The sequence below is a fragment of the Channa argus genome, chromosome 15 (assembly GCF_033026475.1).
Source record: "Channa argus isolate prfri chromosome 15, Channa argus male v1.0, whole genome shotgun sequence".
Taxonomy (NCBI): domain Eukaryota; kingdom Metazoa; phylum Chordata; class Actinopteri; order Anabantiformes; family Channidae; genus Channa; species Channa argus.
In genome coordinates this window covers 23149315-23169995 of record NC_090211.1, presented here as the reverse complement: position 1 = coordinate 23169995, position 20681 = coordinate 23149315, and the positions used below count along the sequence as shown (strand labels likewise).

The window sequence follows — 20681 nt, the reverse complement described above, 5'->3', positions numbered from 1 at the left end:
TTACTTCCTGTGTACAAATAACTAGATTTATTTATTTTTTATTTTTTTGTCCTTTTGGCTTATCCCGTGAGTTCAGGGTTGCCACAGCGGATCATTGTCCACATGTTGAATTTTTATTTATTTTTTTAATGCCAGATGCCCTTTCTGATGCAACCCTCCCCAATTTCTACCAGGCTTGGACTGGCAATTCTCAGCTAAGGAGGGGAATGGGATCTTAGGGGTTCAGTGTCTTGCCCAGAGACACTTTGACATATAGCCAGGACCAGGGATTGAACCACTGAGCCTGTGGATGACTGCCTTTACCAACTGAGCTACAGCTTCCCCCTAAAATTAATTGTGAGCTATTTGTTGTTTTGTGTGTGGAATAAAAGGCAGTCAGAGTGAAAGGCAAAGATTTCCCCAGTGTGCCTAACAATCAAAAAGCTAATTTAAAGATGACCATGAATATGGTTTTTATTCTTCCTTCCAAACTTCTTCCATTTACAGATGATGGAGGCCACTGTGCTCAGTGGGACATTCAATGCTGCAGAAATTTTTCTGCACCTTTCCCCAGATCTGTACCTGGATACAATTTGGTCTCGGAGGTCTACAGACAATTCCTTGGACTGTGGGACTTTATATAGACAGGTGTATGCTTTTCCAAATCATGTCCAATCAACTGAATTTCCCACAGGTAGACTGTGATCAAGTTGTAAAAACATCTCAAGGATGATCAGTAACAACAGTATCCAACAGAGCTCTATTTTGAGTGTCATGGCAAAGGCCGTGAATGCTTTTTATTCTTAATAAAATTGCAAAGATTTCAGACTTCTTTCATATTGTCATTATGGGGTAAATCAATAATGGAAAACATAAGCACATCTCCTCTGAACTCCTCTTCTGTAAGAGTGGGCAGGAAACAAGGGAGATCAGTAAGTCACAAAAACAGGACGGCAGGCAGAGTCAGGCCGAATGCGTAGCATGGTCAGTACTGTGGAAAGATAAATGTGATGAAGCCTGGAAAGTAACTTGCTTGGTAAGGGAACTGGGAGGTTATAGAAACCAGAGAGTGAGAGCAGGTGGAAGTGATTACCTATGTGAACGTGAAGGCACCAAACAGGAAGTGACTGCAAAATAAAGGCCTGAATGAGAAAAGTTATTGATCCTGACATTTACTTGAACCTGTGGATGTACGCAGCCTATCCAGATGTTGAGCAGCCACTTTTGCTGCAGTGAGTTTTGTCATCACACCTACAAAATGTACAGGAAATGAAAATGGTGTCTATAACATGATGGTTAAAATTTTATTTAATTAAAGTTTTGTTTGAAGAAAGCACTGTAACAAATGCCGTTTAACATTTTAAGCATTCAAACTTTTCTGTTTTGTCAAAGGATGACAGTTGTTAAAATGAAAATAACTCATTAAAAACAGCAAAATGATATTCACTTCAAAATGTCTTTCTTAGATTTTTACAACCAGTGTTTAATAACAGCATGCTGCAGAAGAAACAATGGACTCTGTGAGGAAAACCTCCTAATCAGGATGATGATCTTAATGCAATAGTCCAGTATCTCTAGAAATCACATGTAGGTTGAATGAATGTGCAGCAAATAGTCTGGATCCATCGATAACAGTGAGTACTGCTTCAGGGAGCAGTTTAGCTTGTTGTTTTATGGGACAACTGTGGCCGTTGTCGAAGTGTCCTTGAGTAGAACCACAACTTAGTTGCTCCTCGTCAGTGTTGGCCAGCTGCATAGCAGCTCCCCCATCAGTGTATGAGTGAGCGTGTGAGTGTGAATGGGTGAATGAAAAGCAGTGTAAAGTGCAGACCATTTACCATTTTAGGCTTCAGAGAATTAGGAAGTGGAGGAAATTAAGGCTACTTTATCAATACACTATAGTTTTCATGAGCTGACACTGCAGGAATTAGTGAAAGCAAACTGAAAGGCATCAGTGCCTGTTTGTTGATAGAGTTGGGTCATCAACGTAGTCTGAAACAATTTGATATGAACCAGAATGGTTTGTAGATAATAAAAATGTTTTTTTGACCAGACATTCCTCACTGATCTTCAGACTACAGTTCCCGAAGGAAACATGTAATTTATTACAAACACAAAGGGTCCATACAGTACATGAAATAGATTAGTTTTAAATTTTTACAGTATAAGGACACATTTTGTTCTCACAATAATCAATACCAGACTATCCAAGAGTAAAAGAATATTGAAAGATGTTACAGGTGAACAGCACACGAGTCACAGAATTCACAATAATCCATGGTCCTGTTGAGACTCTGGAGCTGAATTATTCTCCTAGTCTGCTCCTTTGTGGAGCTCTGTAAAGGAAATATGAGATCCGAAGCAAAAAAAGGTTAAAAAGATAAACATACAGTATAATGGTCCCTCAGGGAGTTCCCAGTTCAACATGTCCTCACTCACAGAATCGTCCACTAACACCTGGACACTAACCCAACCAAGGTTTTAAAATGAGTAACTTGAACATGTCCAGTGAATAAGTCAGTCCTCTGGAGGCGTACTGCTCCTTGAGATAGTCCTTGTCTAGTTTCTGTCCAGCAGATCTGTCACCCAGAGACAGATGTACAGTGGCTGTAAACCTGGAGAAGAGCAGAACCAGAGACAGGGCCAAGGTGACCACAGAGAACGGGATTCTGTCTGAAGAATGTGAGATCCTCTTTCCATTGAGCTGGTTCAGAATGATGATGATGATCCGGTTTCTCCCTGGTTTTCCATTTTGATTTGTGAAAGCCTTATATTGTGCCCACAAACCGTCCTCTGGCTGAAGAGGACTCACCATGATGTTTGGGATCATCATTTCATTAGGGACTTTAGGGTCTTTATACTCATAAAACTTCCTGCTCTGAGGCTTCATGGTTACTGTAGCATCAGCAGTGATCACACAGTTCCAGGGAGAGGGCAGGACCACGTCTGTAATCGTGGACAGAGGCCGCAGACAGCGAGCTGGGATCATGGGATCTCTGCTTTCTCCGCGTGCTATAAGGGTGATGTCAACATTGTTGCTGTGATTCTCCTTTTCTTCCTCGTCAATCTTTTCTTTCAGAAAATGAAACACGTCCACCAGTTTGAAGAAGGTCTCTGACTCAGAGTTTTCCTCGATCCACTGCCGAACTGTTTCCTCCTGACAGTTTTCCATTGCAAAATCGAGTAATACTTTCTTTTCACTGGAGCTCCGCTTGGTTTTTTGAAGAGAGGCTAAAACATCAGCTAATCTCTTAAATGCTTTTCTGAAAGGGGAATTTTAAAGGACAGATGAATTTCAAAAATAGAACTTCAACACAATTCAAATTATATTTCTTAAAATCAGCAGGTGTTTCAATGAAACTGTCCACTACAGAATACAGAATATGAATTGAAATCCTCATTAAAATGTCTGAAACAGAAACATCATACATCCTTTAATTTCTTTGACTGTTTATTTGAGACTTACTGAATTTCTTTCAGCTCTGTCTTCAGCTGCTCAGAGGTGGACTGTATGGCTTCAGCATTCTGTCTCAGTCTCTTACTGGCTTTTGTCTCACACTTGTCCAGATTTCTATAGCTGGTAATCAGTTCAGGAACTGCAAACACAAGTCCAACTGCTCCTCTTCCAATCTGAAAATGACCAGAAGTGCTTCAATAATAACAGTATTTTTAAGCCTTGATATTGTAGATATCAGATAACTGTTAACTAAAACTTGCGCTGAAGGAGCTGGTAAAGAGATGAAAAGGTAAAACAACAGATACACAGAGTCCGTGAGGTTACTTCAACTCAGCAATCAGGAAGTAACTTTCAGAATTAGTTGAATAACTGATTTGAAGGGGAACGTGGGGAGCAGAAAGTAACCTGTCTTGATAAACAAAGCAGTGAGAATGACCTTGAAGCCAGTGATGTTACAGAAGCAGACTACTGGCACCAGTATGGAGGGTTTAAAGCAGAAGTATTGCGACAAGATGTTTCAAAGCCTCACTTCACCACACCAAAAATCACATCTCTGTCATGAATGAGCCTTATTATATCAGATTCATATCAGAAAGTTGTCGCGCTGGTCTTTAACGTCAGATCTACTGCTTCATTCTGCTGATTCAGAGATGCAGTCTATTTAATAGTGATCTGATTTTATTATTGGGCCCATAAGCCGCAGAAATATGCTGTCTATTGTTACTCTAAATGGCCTTTAGTACAACTGCAAGGAACCTCTGAGTTAATTTTGACAAAGGTTTGTCCTTTACCTCTAAATGATCAGGCTCCATCATATATAGAAGACCTCATAGCACCATATCATCCCAATAGACCACTTCGATCTCAGAATGCAGGCCTACTTTCCACTCACCCCAACCGGTCAAGGCAGATGGTCGTCCACCCTGAGCCTGGTTCTGCTGAAGGTTTCTTCCGTTAAAGGGAGTTTTTCCTCTCCACTGTTGCCTATGGCTTGCTCAAGGGGGAATTGTTGGGTTCTCTCTATACATTTTTATAATCTTGACTATATTCTATAAAGTGCCTTGAGATGACTTTGTTCTGAATTGGCACTATATAAATAAATTTGAATTTAATACAGAGTTTACTGGAAAAAATAACATTGGTAGCAATAAAACAACTTGTATTCTAATCAAAATTTTCATCATGTATTATCCATCAACATGTCATACTAAATATTTACCAGCAGATGTCGCCATTGTAACTGAATCAAATACTTCAAAAGACTGAACGATTTTCAACAAATCTGCTTCACACTGATTTATCTTTGATAAACCTCAGTTGCTCCACCAGAACTGGAAGAGAGTGTGTGTGTGAGTGTGTGTGTGTCTTTCCCTCCACATTTAGGACAAAAATACAGTTTACAGATCACTACATTACATTACTAAATTTTTACTCAATTTAAGACTAGATGCTGCAACCAGAGGGTAAAAGAATATGCATTATCCATTAAGTAATGTTCGCATTGGCTTGGGGGAGAACATTGAGGCCACACCTTAAGCCAATGAGAGCAGGGGCTCATGATTAATGAAAATGTTATGCAAAAAACCTTCTAAATTAGAAGTGATGTGGGCTGATTGTAAAGACAGATTTAGAGAAATGTGAAGAACTTTTGCTGGTTTTAAACCACACGTTTGAAATACACAGTATTTAAGAGTCAAAAAGGACAACGGTACCAGCTCTTTGACATGTTGTCTTTGTTACTCATAAAGTGAATCAACAACATCCCGCTGCTCTTTAAGCTAATACACCAAACTGATTATAGGTAATGTGGGAGAAGACAGTGAGGGACTGATCATCTCTCTCTCTTTCAGATGGACACCTCGTCATTGATTGTTATTTTCAGGTGTCCCTGCAAGAACTTTCTGTACTACATGCAGAAGGCCTATATGACCTGTCTAAGGACTGAAGAATGTGAACAGAACAGTCATTTTATTGTTTCCAGAATAGTAACTTTTTTGCAAAGAAACTCATCAGATATTCATTAGCCCTTCACTTGCTTTGAACAGTTTTCTTTGAGACTTACCTGTCCAAATGCCTTTGCTGCTGTTTTTGCTCCCATAGTAGTGGCTAACTCAGGGAATAGTTTTGAAAACAGAGCGTTCCCGGTTTTTTCAGCTGTTACTTGTATAATAAACTTTAAAAGCTTGGTCAAACCCACTACGGACGTCTTCAGGAGCCATAAACCTCTGTCCTTCCCAGAGATCTTACATCTGAGAAAAACAAGCAAACTGACGTCTTTGTGTAATTTCAGTCCGGCCCGTTTGGCCAGTGCTCTCAGAATTCGTTCAGTAACATAATCTTCTGCAGGACCATCACTGCATGAACCAACCTCTTTTTCCCTCCTCTCCCCTTCATTTTTCAGTGTCACCATCAGTTTCTGGATTCCATTCTCAAGATTTTCTATTTCATTTTCAATCTTTTTTGCCTCTTTGATAGTGTGTTTCGATATGAGGAAATTTGCAAATTTTGAACCCATATTGGTGGCAAACCCCAGCCACGACACTGTTGTTCCTACTACACCTATAACAGGTATGGCAAAGCCTCCTGTAAAGATGGCTGCTACACCTGCTGCTGTCATTGTAGCTGTACCAGCTACAGTCCCAACACTGCCAGCAACCTGACTGATATTAACATTCTTCTTATGTTTCTCCAGCTCAGTGGCCAGCTTGTTCAGCATTTCTGCATATTTTTTCTGGAGCTCCACCCAGGACAGGATCTTATCTATGAGCATGTCGGCAACATCCATTGTGTGATCACACTGAGAGCTCAGCAGGTCTGTCAGATAAAAAAAAGACTGAAATAACTGTGGGAAACTTGCATTTTAGATTTGTGTAAAGGAAAACAATTAAAATGCCTGTGTTTGCTCTATTAAATTGCTCTGTTAAATTGCAGAATTTGTTTAAGAGTAAACCCGGGCAATAAGTCATGTTTCTGGTTGATGGTCAGAAGGCACAAATGTGATGACATTCATGAAAACAACAATTATAAGATATATTTTGGTATTACTACAATATATGTATATATATGCTGAGGAAATAGCAACGCTGCCCAAAAGAATAATTCACTCTTCCTGCATTTCCTGTTAACTGTGAATGTGCATTTCATTTCTTACCTACTTTGCTGTGTTGAGATAAAGCTCCAGTCTGACAGTCAGTGGTCAGATTCACTTTTTATTGTATTTATAGAGAGGAGGAGCAAATATTTATCGGTTTGTTATTGGCTATTACTGATAAAAAAGATAAAGACAGTAGAGACAGGGTGGAGAAGAAGGAAGGATCTGTGCAGGCTCAGTAAGTCACATGGTGTACAGAGGAAACCAAAGCACGGCTGTTGTTTCTAACTTTAGTGGGGCAGTGCTTATTATGCTGCGCACACATTCATCAGCCACAATATTAAAACCAGCAGATGGTGGACTGCATTGAGATGCTGAACACGATCAGGTGTAAAAACTCACCGTGCATCACAGCTCATCTTATGTGGAGCTGGATGTCCTAATCCCAAATTTGGAAATTTCCCAAACAATTTTTTGAGAGGCCTTTTTGTTTTGTAGTTTTTAGGAAACAAACTTTGGAATTTGCAACCCCCCAAAAAGTTCCCTTTCTTCAGCAGTAGTGATGATGAAAACTTCTGTGTCTGTTCAACGCATGTGTGTGTGATACTTCCTGTTGTGCAGCTTCCCTAGCTACAGCATATGCTTTAGGGTTTCCCGTTCAAACAGTCAGTGTTTTTAGACAAACAAACATTTATATCAAGCAATGCAGCAACATTATTATGTTGAAGAATATGTGTGATGATTTTTGCTCCTGGAAGATGAAACAGACTGCATATGGAACCAAAAGAGTTAGATCAGCCTAACCAACAGATTTCTCTGCAACTGTTGCAGCTTGCAGGCATCATAATCAAGCAATGGGTTGTTATCTGCCATCATGTTCCTGTAAAAAAAACAGATGTCATATAGATATCACTCTGGTTATCAAACTTAACATATGGAAGATTTTGGATTGGATAACACTAACCTTGAATCTTCTTATGGAAGCTGACAGTTATTTTCCATGGAATAATAAAAACAATGAGCTTGTTTAATTATGCCCTCTGCTGTGATCACATGACCTAAATAAGTTACGTCAGGTAGGACAAATTGTAATGTAAACAGACTTTGATGTTCATTCTCCGCTAAATGTCTGAGCAGGTGCAGCTTTTCTAACTTGCAAGCTTTTTCAGACAAGGTGCAGATCATAAAATCATCAATGTACCACACACGGAGCGGATCCTGCTGGTAAATGCAATGTCTGAGATTTCAGTTGATGGAAAACATCTGCACTTCCTCAAAAGTGAACTAAAAAGCCAAATCTCGTCTAGGTAATCATCATTAAAAACAAACAGATAGTGGCCGTCCATGTACATAAAGACTGAGAAAAATACATCCTCCAAATCAGCCACTGAGAAATGTGAGGAATTTGGTTGTGGATTTGATACTTCCAAAGCTCTTGGATGGACGGCTGTTTTTACTTCTTACTAATCCTACAAATCTCCACTATATGATTGTCAACTAAAATTTGCATTTTACAACAATAATTTTGGATATGTTACAGCCTCTGAACTCCTCTTTGCTTCAACATATTAAAGATGTCACATTAAGCTTGTTAACTATTCATCATACACTATATGATAACAGCATGAAAGATGTTTTGAATGACGCCAAATCCCACTTTTCTCAATAGAAAACAGTGAGTCTGAAACACCCCCTTGGAAATATTAAAAGTCACATAAACTACAATCATTTTTTAAGGCCTTGTTGTCACAGCTCTTTCATCTCTGTGTCGCTGGTTGCCCCTCACCGTATAATACCCCTCCACTTTTTTAGTCAGAATCATAAGATTGTTGGATTTTTATGTGACCATGTGGGTTGTAATACATTAGGGTCACTGTGATGTCAGAGTGTTTAATTATGTGACATACTCTGTAATTAGGATGCATGATTGGAAGCAACTTGAGGTTGAATCAACTGTAATATTTTCAGTGTCTGCCTGTGCTTACAGGAAGTCTTTTATTTCTAATTTGCAAGAAAGAAGAAGTGTGTGTTTGTTTCCTGCTCAGGCTCAAGTTTTTGAACACACACAGCTCCAGCCTCTGTCCTCTGGGAGGTGCTGCAGAACTCAGTTTCCTTCTCACTCACATCAGTCATGTGACCACAGGAAGTGACAGGAAGTGATAGATCTGATCTGGGATCTGACTGATGATGTTTGACATGATCACAGGCTGATCCTTCTGTCACCTATTATCACATCACCAACATCCATCAGACACACGGTGACACCTGAACTGTGTCCATGACAACCAACAGACTCAGAGATTTGACCACTTGTTGTTTGTGAGAAAATCAAACGGAATATTTTACATTAACAAAGCAAATTAGAAAGGAGAGAAGTCATCATTGATTATGATTATACTGATCATATAATTAGTTGTGTGTCTAGCGGGCGGGAAGGATTGTAGACTTGAATGAGTGAGTTGAGGCGGGAGCTGTCGAGTTAACCACCCTGTAAGCAAGAGACAGAGCTTTGAACCTGATGCGAGCAGCTAAAGGAAGCCAGTGTATAGATCTAAAGAGTGGTGTGACATGGGTCTTTTTTGGCTGATTAAAAATGAGGCGAGCTGCTGCGTTTTGGATCATCTGCAATGGTTTGATTTGGGGAATTGGTAACCCCATCAACAAAGCGTTGCAGTAATCGAGACAAGACATTTTTGTTAGAGCTCATCTATAGCCTGGCAAAAAACCTTTTGTTCACAGCTGTTCTAATTATAATAACTGTTCATTTCAAAACAAATGATAAATTGTATTCATCAATAGACATCGGTTACACACAGTTGGGCAATGCTTACAGGGACTTTTGAAGCTGCTGCTTAAGGCCTGGGACATTTGGAGAGAGCAGGTATCAGATTCAAGTAGAGGAGGAAGACAAGTGGTGGGGCTGACCTCAGACACTCACAGGGATGCTACAGGTTTGGTAGAATAGCTTTTGTTGTGTTGGTTGTGTATTTAATGAGTACATGCATTTCAAGGTTGTTCAAAGATCTGATGGACCCTTTTACAACCATACAGTGTTGTCTGCAATACAGATGTACTGCTGCTGCAGACAGTCCTCATCAAGTTTAGTTTCTGCAGATGTTTTACTCAGAAAGGTGGTGAGATGGACGGTGGCTTTAAACCTGGACTTGAGCAGCACCAGTGACAAGGCCAAGGTGACCACACAGAATGGGACACTTTGACTTGTGTTTTCTTGAACAGGATGATGATGCGATTCCTTCCTAGTGAAGCATGGGTTTTTTTGAGAAGCTCGTATCTTTCCCAAACACCATCATTTGTTGTAAAAGGAGAAATATTGATTGGGATTTTCCATCCTGCAGCTTTCCTCATTGAGTTCCAGTGGTTGGGAACGTTGGTGGGCTGATGGTTTTCATCAGAAATTTTACAACCCTTTCTTTTGTCACAAGAAAAAACTCTGTGCTGGGGCATAATTTTTCCAGTAGCAACAATGTACACTACATGGGCTGTATTGGCACAACTCCAGGGAGAATACAGGACCACGTCTTTTATGGAGGACAGAGGCAGCAGACTACAGGCTGGTATCATGGGAAGTCTGATTGCTCCATGCTCCATGTAATACAAACAATACAATGAAAGAGAAACTACTGTGGTCCAAATTGCAGTGGGATTTTCCATAAACTGATCTATAAACAATCTCATGTGAGACAATAAGGTCAGTGCATCTGTGGAGCTTTTTTTTTTTTTTTTTTTTTTTTTATAAAGTCAGAGAGGCCAGATTGAGGTGGTTTGGACATGTTCAGAGGAGAAACTGTGAATATATCAGTAGAAGGATGCTGAGGTTGGAGCTGCCAGGCAGGAGGTCTAGAGGAAGACCAAAGAGGAGATTTATGGATGTAGTGAGGGAGGACATGAAGTTAGTTGGTGTGAGTGAAGAGGATGCAGAGGATAGAGTTAGATGGAGGCACATGATTCGCTGTGGCGACCCCTGAAAGGGAGCAGCCGAAAGGAAAAGAAGAAGATCTTTGGAGCTTTTTCACCAGACACAAAATCCCAAAACAGACCCAGAACCAAATGTCAGAATCCAACAAATGGACACTTGTGACCAAAGCGTTTTATCTGCTGAGAGGTGAAGTTTGTAATAGTTATAAAAGAGAATCCTCTTGTAAAGCAGTTCTTTTTTTCTGAAAAAACATTTGACCTTATTTGTTTTGTAAGTGTGACAAAAATTCTCACTCATCTACTGGGCAGGTATGAAGTACCTGAGGTTTCCTGTAAACCACCTGAATTACTGCCACTGAGCAGCTTCCACTGTCCAACACACAGGTAGGGACCAGAAACTGCAGCTTCAAAGGGTTTTAGCCAGCTTCAGATTATTTCATTTAGAGAGATTTGAACTGCAGGTGAAACTAATGGGTTTTTCTCCTTTTCCCTCTTCCCAAATTTTCAATTAGCCTCTGTTATCTTCAGGGTGGTCCCATGCAGACCATCTTTTAATATCTGCACCATACGGTGCATCCAGGCCACTTCACACTCAGCTGCAAACTGTTGCAGTGCACCAACGTGTACGTGTTTGACTTCTTAACGAGAATACAGACACAACTCTCACCCCAGTTATACAAGGACAGGATGGTTGGTAACAAAGGCCCCCAACATGCAGACTGGATGGGCATACTTCCATGACCCCTCCAGTAGTCTTGCAAAGGTAAAGAGTTGGTCCACTGTTCCTTAGCCAGAGCAGAATTTCACATTGTTCCTATTGGATCTGAGGTTCAACAATCGATCATAGCCTCTTTCCAGCACCCTGTCATAGACTTTTTCAGGGAGGCTGAGCAGTGTGATATCCTAATAACTAGAGCACACCCTCTGGCCCCCTTTTTTAAAAATAGGGACCACTACCCCAGTTTGACAGTCCACAGGTACAGTACCCATCCTCCATGCTACGCTTAACAGGCGTGTCAACCATGACAGCCCAATAATGTGCAGTCCCTTGAGCCTCACAAGGCAAATCTCTAACCCTAATACCTAATCGGGGACATGAGGATTTCCCATACTTGTTTAGCGTTCATTTCAAAAGTTGAATTGACAATTTCACTGACATGTTCTCTTCAGGAAAAGTCAATGTGTCTTTGAAGCTTTTTCCCAGACACATAACACAACCGTCAGAAAACCACTCAAGGTCAGAATCAGAGACAGTCTCACCTCACGTCAGATTTTCGTTTACTGACAGATAAAACAGAATCCACTGGTAGAACAGGTTCTGTTCCTAAAATTACATCTGATCATATTTGGTTTGTCCTGACAGAAATCCCCACTGACCCACTGGGCAGTTATAAAAAAACCTGAGATTTCCTATAAACCACCTGAGTTAGTCTCACTAAGCAGCTTTTCGTGGTTTAACACATGCAAAGACCAGAGGCAGCAGCTTAAAGAGGATTCAGCTAGAGACATTTTACCTGCATGTGAACACAGTTATTTATGCCTGACAGACTTTGGAAGAAAAAACTGATGCTGGTCTTTGGAGCCTCTTTACCACACAGCTCGTATTCCTGACACAACTGACCACCAGAGGGCAGAGAAACAGAAAGTCTCAGCAGATGTTTGGTGACAGAAGTCTTCTTTTTTCTGATTGGTGGAGAGAGTCAAGTAATTAACAGCTATGGAGACGTTAAGGTGTAAACACTGTGACCTGACTGAGATCAGATGAGGATTGCTGTTATAAACAGATACAGAAAAATTCTGCAAATGCTGTGAACCCTAACCCTGATTCCTGACAGAAAACAAATATTTAAATGTATGTTTAAATCATGACTGAGAGAAAACTAACTGGACTCAATCTGTGTCTGTCTGAGCAGAAATTCACAGGTCAACAAAATAAATGTCTGCATTGATTGGGAAATACATTTTAATGAGGTGCTGGCATATTAGGAGCAAATATCTTGAATGTAAGTAAATAAAAAAACCTTATTATTGCTGCCAATAAGGATAAACAAAATAAAATGCAAAAAATTAAAGAAATAAAAACTTCTGATGTAATGATAAAGAAAATACACTAACAATGAAGTGGAGACTGAAATTACTAATCATTGATATATTGATGATTAATAATAATCATGTATGAACACTTATGTTATTGTGATTTAGCATTGACATAAAAAAAAAAACTTTAAATCATTAAATTTTTATTGCCAGTCACTGAACCAGGACCAAACTGTGCTTTCATTCCGGAAACATGTTGAGGATCATCAACTGACTCACAGAGAAGCTAGAGACACTGTCCATCACTTTCCAGCTGCAGCCACAAATAATCTATTACTGTCTAACAGAGCTGCAAACATCTTTTTATGATGTAAAATGTTTTTCAAACTATTCTGCAGTAATTTTGATCAGGTGTCTCTGTCTGTACTGTAGTTGATGCAGAAATGAACATGTCTGCTGAAAATGTCATTCCTGTGTTGTCAGTGGCGTAGGCGTACTGCTGTTGCAGATAGTACTCATCAAGTTTAGTTTGTGCAGAACTTTTACTCAGAGAGGCAGAGAGATGGATGGTGGCTTTAAACCTGGACTTGAGGAGCACCAGAGACAGAGCCAAGGTGACCACAGAGAATGGGACACTTTGACTTGTGTTTCCTGGAACAATGAACGGGACGAAGATGTGGTTTCTTCCTGGTGGACCATGCTTTTCTTTGAGAGACTCATATCTTTTCCAGACATCGTCCTCTGGTGCTTTCACAGGACTGAGGGTGATGGTTGGGATCTTCTGTCCTCCAGCTTTTATTCATTGAGTTCCAGTAGTCAGGCAGGTTGGCGGGTTGATGATTTTCATCAGGAATTGGACAGGTGTCTTTTTCACTGCAGTAAAACTTTCTGTGCTGAGGTTTAATTTTTCCTGTAGCGACACCATATGTGACATCAGTTACAGTGACACAGTTCCAGGGAGAGTACAGGACCACATCTGTGATGGAGGACAGAGGCAGCAGACAGCAGGCTGGGATCATGGGGAGTCTGATTGATCCATGAGCCCAAAATGTGATGTCAACATTGTTGCTGTGATTCTTCTTTTCTTCCTCATCAATCTTTGCTTTCAGGAAATCAAACATGTCCACTAATTTGGAGAAGATTTCAGACTCTGAGTTTTCTCTCAGCCACTGCAGAACCATCTCATCCTGACAGTTTTCTATTGCAGTCTGTAATAATCTCTTTCTTGTGTCCGATCTCGTCTGGCTGGCCATAACACAGTCTGACAACTGACGGACACTATTATAAATCGAACAAAAAAAAGAAGAATGACAATTTAACCAAAATCAGAATCATATTTTCCAACTATCATCTTAAAACCAATGTGTGTAGATCTTATTTTATTAACAACCACTGATATGAACCCCTGTTTTGGATGTTTAAAAAGTCTGAATAACCCTTGTGACAAGTGTTCTTAAGCTTTTATAGTTTGTTCATAATTACAGACTCACAGAATGTCTTCCATTTTTTCAGTGTCCTCTGAGGCAGCCATGACTTCACTCTTTCAGACTCAGGTTTCTACAGGTGGTGACGAGTCCACGTCTTCTACCTGAAAACCTGAAAAATAGTGAAAAAAAAACATCTAAGAAGATCATCAACATATCATCCCTGTGGCTTATAAACCCAAAAACAGAAGACACCAACATCCCCACTCTGGACAGAGAAGATTGTTAGCTTGAAACAAGTCAGCAGAAGATCAATGACTAAAGAAGAGACCATCTACTGTACACCAAAGTGGAGCAACCATCATAAACAACACACTGGCTCTCTTCACACTTTGGGTCATCGGACACTAACAACACATGACTTACAACACATTTGACTTCAGCAAATATGTAGGTGTGGGACCCAACAAGTGAGTTAGAATCAAAGAAGCTTTACAAACAGGTGCTGTTTCCTCCAAACAGAAACTGATGACTTTATATCAAAAATTTGTTCTTGGGGCTGATGAAAATAGAGTTTTCAGTGTGAGTTGATTGTCTCATCTTACCTACTTCAGATCCTCACTGGTGAGTTTGTGGAGAAAATATGAAAATCTGATCTGTTCAACTGGAGCTTTTAAAGTTCAGGAAACAGGACGAGCAACATCACAGTCCTGTTGCTAGTGGTTTATTCACGCGCAGGTGTAGTAAAAGAGAAAGAGAAAGTACTGTGTTTCAAAAAAGGCCACAGGATTTCCCCCAAATCTCCAAATTGCAGTCTGATGTCAGACACTAAAATAATAAATCAGCCACATTAGCAGTTCTGTGGGGCTGTAAGTCCACATTCTAATAAATTAAAATTACTCTGTCCAACTTAAGGTAATACTAACATGACACTGAGAACCAGTCCTCTGCACAGTTCTTCAGGTGGTCATAGTAATCAGATTACAGTAAATAAGGAGCTGATAAAGTTACTAATCCAGAAGAAATCATTGGTAAGTAAGGTTGAGCTTTACTGACTCACTCAAACACATTTAACAGAGAATATTTCTGATGTATCCATTGCACCTCCTAACATTAAAAGTTTGAACATATTTCTATTAAATAGTATGTGGAAAAGGTTGCACACTGTCACTTTAACAGAGAAATAAAAGATCAAGTTATTGTAAAAATGATAATGTTTTATGTTTTGCAGTGCATTTTATTATTTTACATTCAGTTGTTCACTTTCCTTTAAAAAAGAAACAAAAATATAAATTGAAGAATGAATGAATGAATCATAGGAAAAAAATGTCATCATCATCTCTTCAGCACTTAGAGACATTAAACTTTCATTGACAGACACTATGACGATATATCACTGATATTAAAACATCTTGTAGAACTGGTTTGTTTTTTACAAATACACCTGATTATTTTTGTTTTATAGTCGTCACAGAAATTCCCACAGCTCTTCTTAGAAGAGTTTTAGAATACCTGTGGTTTCCTGTAAAACATTTGAGTTACTGTCATGCAGACTGTAACTGTAACCAAAAACACCTGGTCAAGTGTTTCTGATCAGTCCTAAAATGTTCTTTCCTCCTCAAGTAAACTGCAAAAGTGATGATGCTTTTGAGAGCAACATCATTACAACCAGGTTACATGAACATGCTGACATGAAACTTATGTTGATGAAGAAAAAATCAAATAAATGTTGCTGGACAACATATTTTCTCTGCCTAAATATCTGATCTTGCGGTAAATTATCCTGTATCATTTTCTGCTGAAATATGTGATCCTGCAGTACAACGTCCAGTTTGTGTGACTACAGCGTCATTACAGCATTTTGCAGCTGGAGCAGCAGGTTAAACATCATGGGGAAATGTAACACAAGTCATTTTTACTCAAAGCTTGTTAAAATGCTCCTTAACTCATCCATTAACATCACTGACCAGACTGTGCTTGACAGTCCTCCACTTTGTATATCCATCACCCACTTCACCCCTTCCTTTTAACATCTCTTCTGTTACTTATTGCATTCAGGAAATACTGCTCATTACTCTCCTTCAGAACCACAATGGTGTTATCACCTTGGTTGTACAGTTTCATGGCAAAAGTGACGATATTTGGTCTTAGACACCTCAAGTGTAAACAGTAAAGAAGCTTCAACATCCAGGATACTTTTTAGGGTTTTATTATCTTGCAAGAGAGAAGAACATCGACAGAGTTTCAAGCCTCCATCCTATGCAGTTCTAAACTTCATACATTCACAGATTAGTTTTAGAACCTGGGCAAAACATTCTCCACCCTCAGCCTACTGCTCCCAGCCCTTTTCTCCTTTTCTGGAAACCTTTTCCCTTTTCAGCACTTTGATAAGCACCTGTAAGCATGAAGTGACTCTGGGTCACTACAGTGTGGGATGGTCTACTGTTAGACAATAACTGAGCACTTCAAGACAAAACATGTATATGAGACAAAGTTTGAACAACATTTTAAGCATCCTTCAAAAGTACACTGAGTTCAAGTTGTCACTACAACTATGTAAAATGCTAAGAGTAAAATCTAATCATTTAATCAGACTTGATTTTCCATCACAACACTAAGGTAATTTTAACCTGTCAACCTTTTTAAAAATCACACACTTTATCATTATATTATCTGTTAAATGTTGTGTATGATGAAGCAGCAGGGAAAACTAATTGTGAGATATTATACTTTAACTTTATTGTGCAAGGACGTCACACACTGATGAACATCACTGTAAACATGCTGAATGACTAGTTCTCAGGTGAGGTCCCTGTTTGAGTCTCTTTAATTTTCTAACAAGAATCAGCTGCTGGACAGCTGAGGTGCAGTGGACCATTACAATAAACACAAATGTCGGCTCTTCTCAGCACCACAGGTGTGATTATTAGGACAAGAACATTTTCTTCTGTTCTCGTTTTTCGCGTTAAACAAAAGTAAATATTGAACTGATTTGAATGTGAATTACACAAACCTCAGCTTTGCTGTTTTTTCTTTGGTTGAATGTGATGGTTTTTACTTCTACTTTTCAACAAGTGTGAACATTAATATAAATATAAAGACAGTAACTGAACTGTGAGGACAACAGCTTCAATATATCTCAGTAACATTTAGGATAAGACGAAGTAAATCTGCTGATCACAGTCCAGCTGAGTCATATTCAACTGATGAAATGTGATCTGAAACCTCCTGTTCATGAACAAACAAAAGAAAAACATGAAAAATCAAACCATCAACACAAAAGATACTCCTCAGTTAATTTGACATAATTTTCATGATAAATAAAAGATACATGTAACATCGGTTTCCTTTTTGTTTCTCTTTGTGAAGATCCTTCCCTTTTAAAGGTTTTTGTCACCTCTTGTAAAATGTGTTATTTCTTAAAAAATAACTGAAGTAAAGTTCCTCTGTTATTTCTTCTATTACTCTGTAAATAATCCAGATAATCTGATGGATTTGCTGTAAATCACAGACACACATGTGCTGAATGTTTAACCATCAAATGCTTAAGAAGTTTCCTCCAGTTTCCACTGAACTTGTCTGTATCGTCCGTCAGCTGCTGCACATAGTTCCCTTCAAGTTTAGTTTCTGCAGTGAGATGGACGGTGGCTTTAAACCTGGAGTTGAGCAGCACCAGAGACAGGGCCAAGGTGACCACACAGAATGGGACATTTTGACGTGCATCTCCTGGGAGGACAAATGGGATGATGATGCGATTTCTTCCTGGTGAACCATGTGTTTTTGTGAGAGAACAGGAAACGTCCTTGGGTGGTTGGAGAGGACTGAGCAGGATATTGGGAATCATCTGATGTCCAGTTTCCTTCAGTGAGCTGCAGCAGATCCAGGGAGAATCCAGGACCACATCTGTGATGTTAGACAAAGGCAACAGACAGCTAGCTGGGATCATGGAGTCGCTGATGGATCCACGAGCCACGAAGATGATGTGGATGTTGTTGCTGTGATTCTTCTTTTCTTCCTCATCCATGAGTTTCTTAAGGAACAGAAACATGTCTGCGAGTTGAAAGAAGGACTCTGAGTTTCCTCTCAGCCACTGTCGAGCAGCTTCATCCTGACAGTTCTCTGCTGCAAACCTGATGAAGGTTGTCCTCTTCATCATCAGAACACAGCGTTTCACTCTGGGTGATGGGAACATCAGACTGTAGAAGAAGAACAGGTTTGGGTTTAAACAGTAAAGGTGAATCAACAAGTGTCTTTCCATACAGACAGAAAATGTAAAAAAAAGATAATTGGTGAAATACTATCAGAATCATGAGTTTTTTTGATTTCCAACAACATGTGGTTTGTAAAGTGGATTCAGAACAAATATTCACGAATACTTGTCAGTTGGATGTTTCCAGAGAAACTCACTGAATTGCCTCCATGTCTCTCTCCATCTCTTTGAAAGCACGTTTCCTGCAGTTAGTTTTCTCTCTCGGACTCACACAGGTCTTCAGATTCCCCATCATGTTGATCATCAGATCAGGAAGAAGAAACACACGTTCAGCTGCTCCGACCTGGAAAACGATGACATCCACACTTCACTCGTGTGTTTTTGACACAAAGTAGTTATAACATCCAGTGAAGCTTATTTACTTCCTGGTTCAAGTCTTCACGCAGACCAGGTTTTACTGCTGCACCACACATCAACAGCTTTGTGTCAGAAAGCAGCAACTGTGCTGAACACAAACCCAGAGAAACCTGCTGCAGAGCCTCACACCCTGAACACACACAGTTCCAGCCTCTGTCCTCTGGGAGGTGCTGCAGACCTCAGTTTCCTTCTCACTCTGAGGTAAACATCAGTCATGTGACCACAGGAAGTGGTTAGTTTAGTGAGCTGGGATCTGACTGATGATGTTTGACATGATCACAGGCTGATCCTTCTGTCACCTGTTATCACATCACCAACATCCATCAGAAACACGGTGACACCTGAACTGTCTCCATGACAACCAACAGATTCAAAGATTTGACCACCTGCTGTTTGTGAGAAACTACCTTTACATTTACATTTCATTTAGCAGTCGCTTTTATCCAAAGCGACTTACAAGTGAGCTACAAGGTAGCAAGAATCTAAGTCAAGGAGAAAACATCAAAGCAAAGTCCTATCAGAGTAACTAAAACTGAATATTTTACAGAAACAACGCAAATCAGAAAGAAAAAGAGAAGTTATCATTAACTACGATTAAACTGATCATATAATTAGTCATGTGTCTTACCTACTGTGGAGCATCACACGTTTCATGGGAAAATATTAAGATCTGAAACTCAGCTTGAGCTTTTAATGCAGAGAGAAAAGAGGAAGGTGATGGTTGTTGTTTCCTATTGGCTCCTTCAGGGTCACATGATGCAAAAATAAAAGTCCCTACATGTGAAAGAGAAACTACTACAGTAGCGTTAACAGTGGGAACCCCCCGGGAGTCCTACATACCGTGAAATATTCAAACACATCTGATCTTGATACAAACCGTAATTTCAGAAGATTCTCAGAGAAATTTTTAAGTTCACTTTCAGCCACAGTAATGGTGTGTGTCACATTGACTGTATTAAAGACACAAATCTATGTCTTTTAACCCACAGTGTGATCTACAGGCTACTTGATCCTTGGATACTTTACCGACAACTTAGGCCTTTTTAATGCTCAGGCAGGTGGAGGCTGAAAATCTCAGGAAATGTGACAGTTTAATAGTTTTCAGCATATCGGAAAGTGGAGTGTGGACTGATAAACATCTGAAGCTCTTTATCACTTAGTTTTAGCTCTGAGTCAGAAGTGCTCCGTGTTAGCAGGCAAAGCAGGCAGCTGCCTGGGGTCCCAGGCCAGTAGGGGCCCCAAGGGCTGACAAAAGGTAAACTATGTACAGCACTTACTGGGTGCACAGTTTGCAATGACACTACCAGTCACAGACCACCCGACAAGGACCCCGACTTTTTGTGCTAAGTGCAATGTGGTGTATATTTTACTGTATTTCCATATCTTAAGCATTGCAGTTTTATGTTGCATAAACGTTTGCCGATGGCCCAAACAGACTCTAAGATCACCACTGGCTCTGACATTCTAAACTCAGTCACTGCTGAAACTAAAATCTGGACCTGATGAAGGCATCGCTGTAAATTGTATTTTTTCCTCAGTCTAAATCTTTTCTAGATCTGTGAATTTTACTGGTCAACAGCTTCTTTTTGTAGCTCTGTACTGCTTTAATATGTCAAAGGCTGTGAGTGTCCCAGTACAAAATTAGCTTGTTATATTAAATACTTTAAATTAATTTGTTAGTGCAGTTAATCTACATTTCTACAATAAAACAAACAGATCCAGGATAATAAACAGTGTTTATTCTGACCTATGAAACACAAAGAGTTAAAACAACAAATGTACAAACAAATGCAACCAAAGAAAAAAAAAGTGTATGAATGTGACCTTATAAACCCCTGACATTTTTTCCTGCACCCTCAATCCAGACAGGCTAAATCCAGCCCTGACCTGGACTGGAACAGTTTAGTTGTGCAGCTAAAGTTCCATAAGAAAATCTGAACTGAACACCATTCCACTGACACAATCAGAGGCATTGAACAAACACGGATTATAGACGATACTGCAATTGTGAACATCCTGACACAGAAAAAAAACAAGTGGTGTACTGAGCATCATCCACAGAAGAGGTCAGCAAAGGACATCAACAACAGCTGATGACAAAACTGTTGTGAGAGCTCTGAGGCAAAACCC

General features: G+C 39.7%; 2 protein-coding genes and 1 long non-coding RNA gene across 4 annotated transcripts; all 3 read right to left on the bottom strand.

Annotated features, from left to right (window-relative positions):
• Positions 1–1275: 1275 nt before the first annotated feature.
• On the bottom strand, positions 1276–6759 carry LOC137099786 (uncharacterized). 2 transcript variants are annotated; one of them, XM_067477051.1, is made up of 4 exons: positions 6588–6759; positions 5499–6250; positions 3446–3609; positions 1276–3242 (listed from the first exon to the last, which is right to left on the bottom strand). In XM_067477051.1, exons 2-4 carry the CDS (start codon positions 6219–6221, stop codon positions 2444–2446), a joined length of 1686 nt encoding a protein of 561 aa, XP_067333152.1. In that variant the 5' UTR covers positions 6222–6250; positions 6588–6759; the 3' UTR covers positions 1276–2443. The 2 variants fall into 2 exon arrangements, with proteins under 2 accessions (XP_067333152.1, XP_067333153.1); XM_067477052.1 differs by having other exon boundaries at positions 6592–6759.
• Positions 6760–12420: 5661 nt separating this feature from the next.
• Positions 12421–14657, bottom strand: LOC137099803 (uncharacterized). The gene is made up of 3 exons (XR_010910812.1): positions 14530–14657; positions 13991–14096; positions 12421–13778 (listed from the first exon to the last, which is right to left on the bottom strand). It is a non-coding gene; the product is annotated as an uncharacterized lncRNA (long non-coding RNA).
• A 539-nt stretch (positions 14658–15196) lies between these two features.
• LOC137099795 (uncharacterized) lies at positions 15197–19547 on the bottom strand. The gene is made up of 3 exons (XM_067477064.1): positions 19180–19547; positions 18332–18477; positions 15197–18120 (listed from the first exon to the last, which is right to left on the bottom strand). Exons 2-3 carry the CDS (start codon positions 18436–18438, stop codon positions 17430–17432), a joined length of 798 nt encoding a protein of 265 aa, XP_067333165.1. The 5' UTR covers positions 18439–18477; positions 19180–19547; the 3' UTR covers positions 15197–17429.
• Between the last annotated feature and the right edge of the window lie 1134 nt (positions 19548–20681).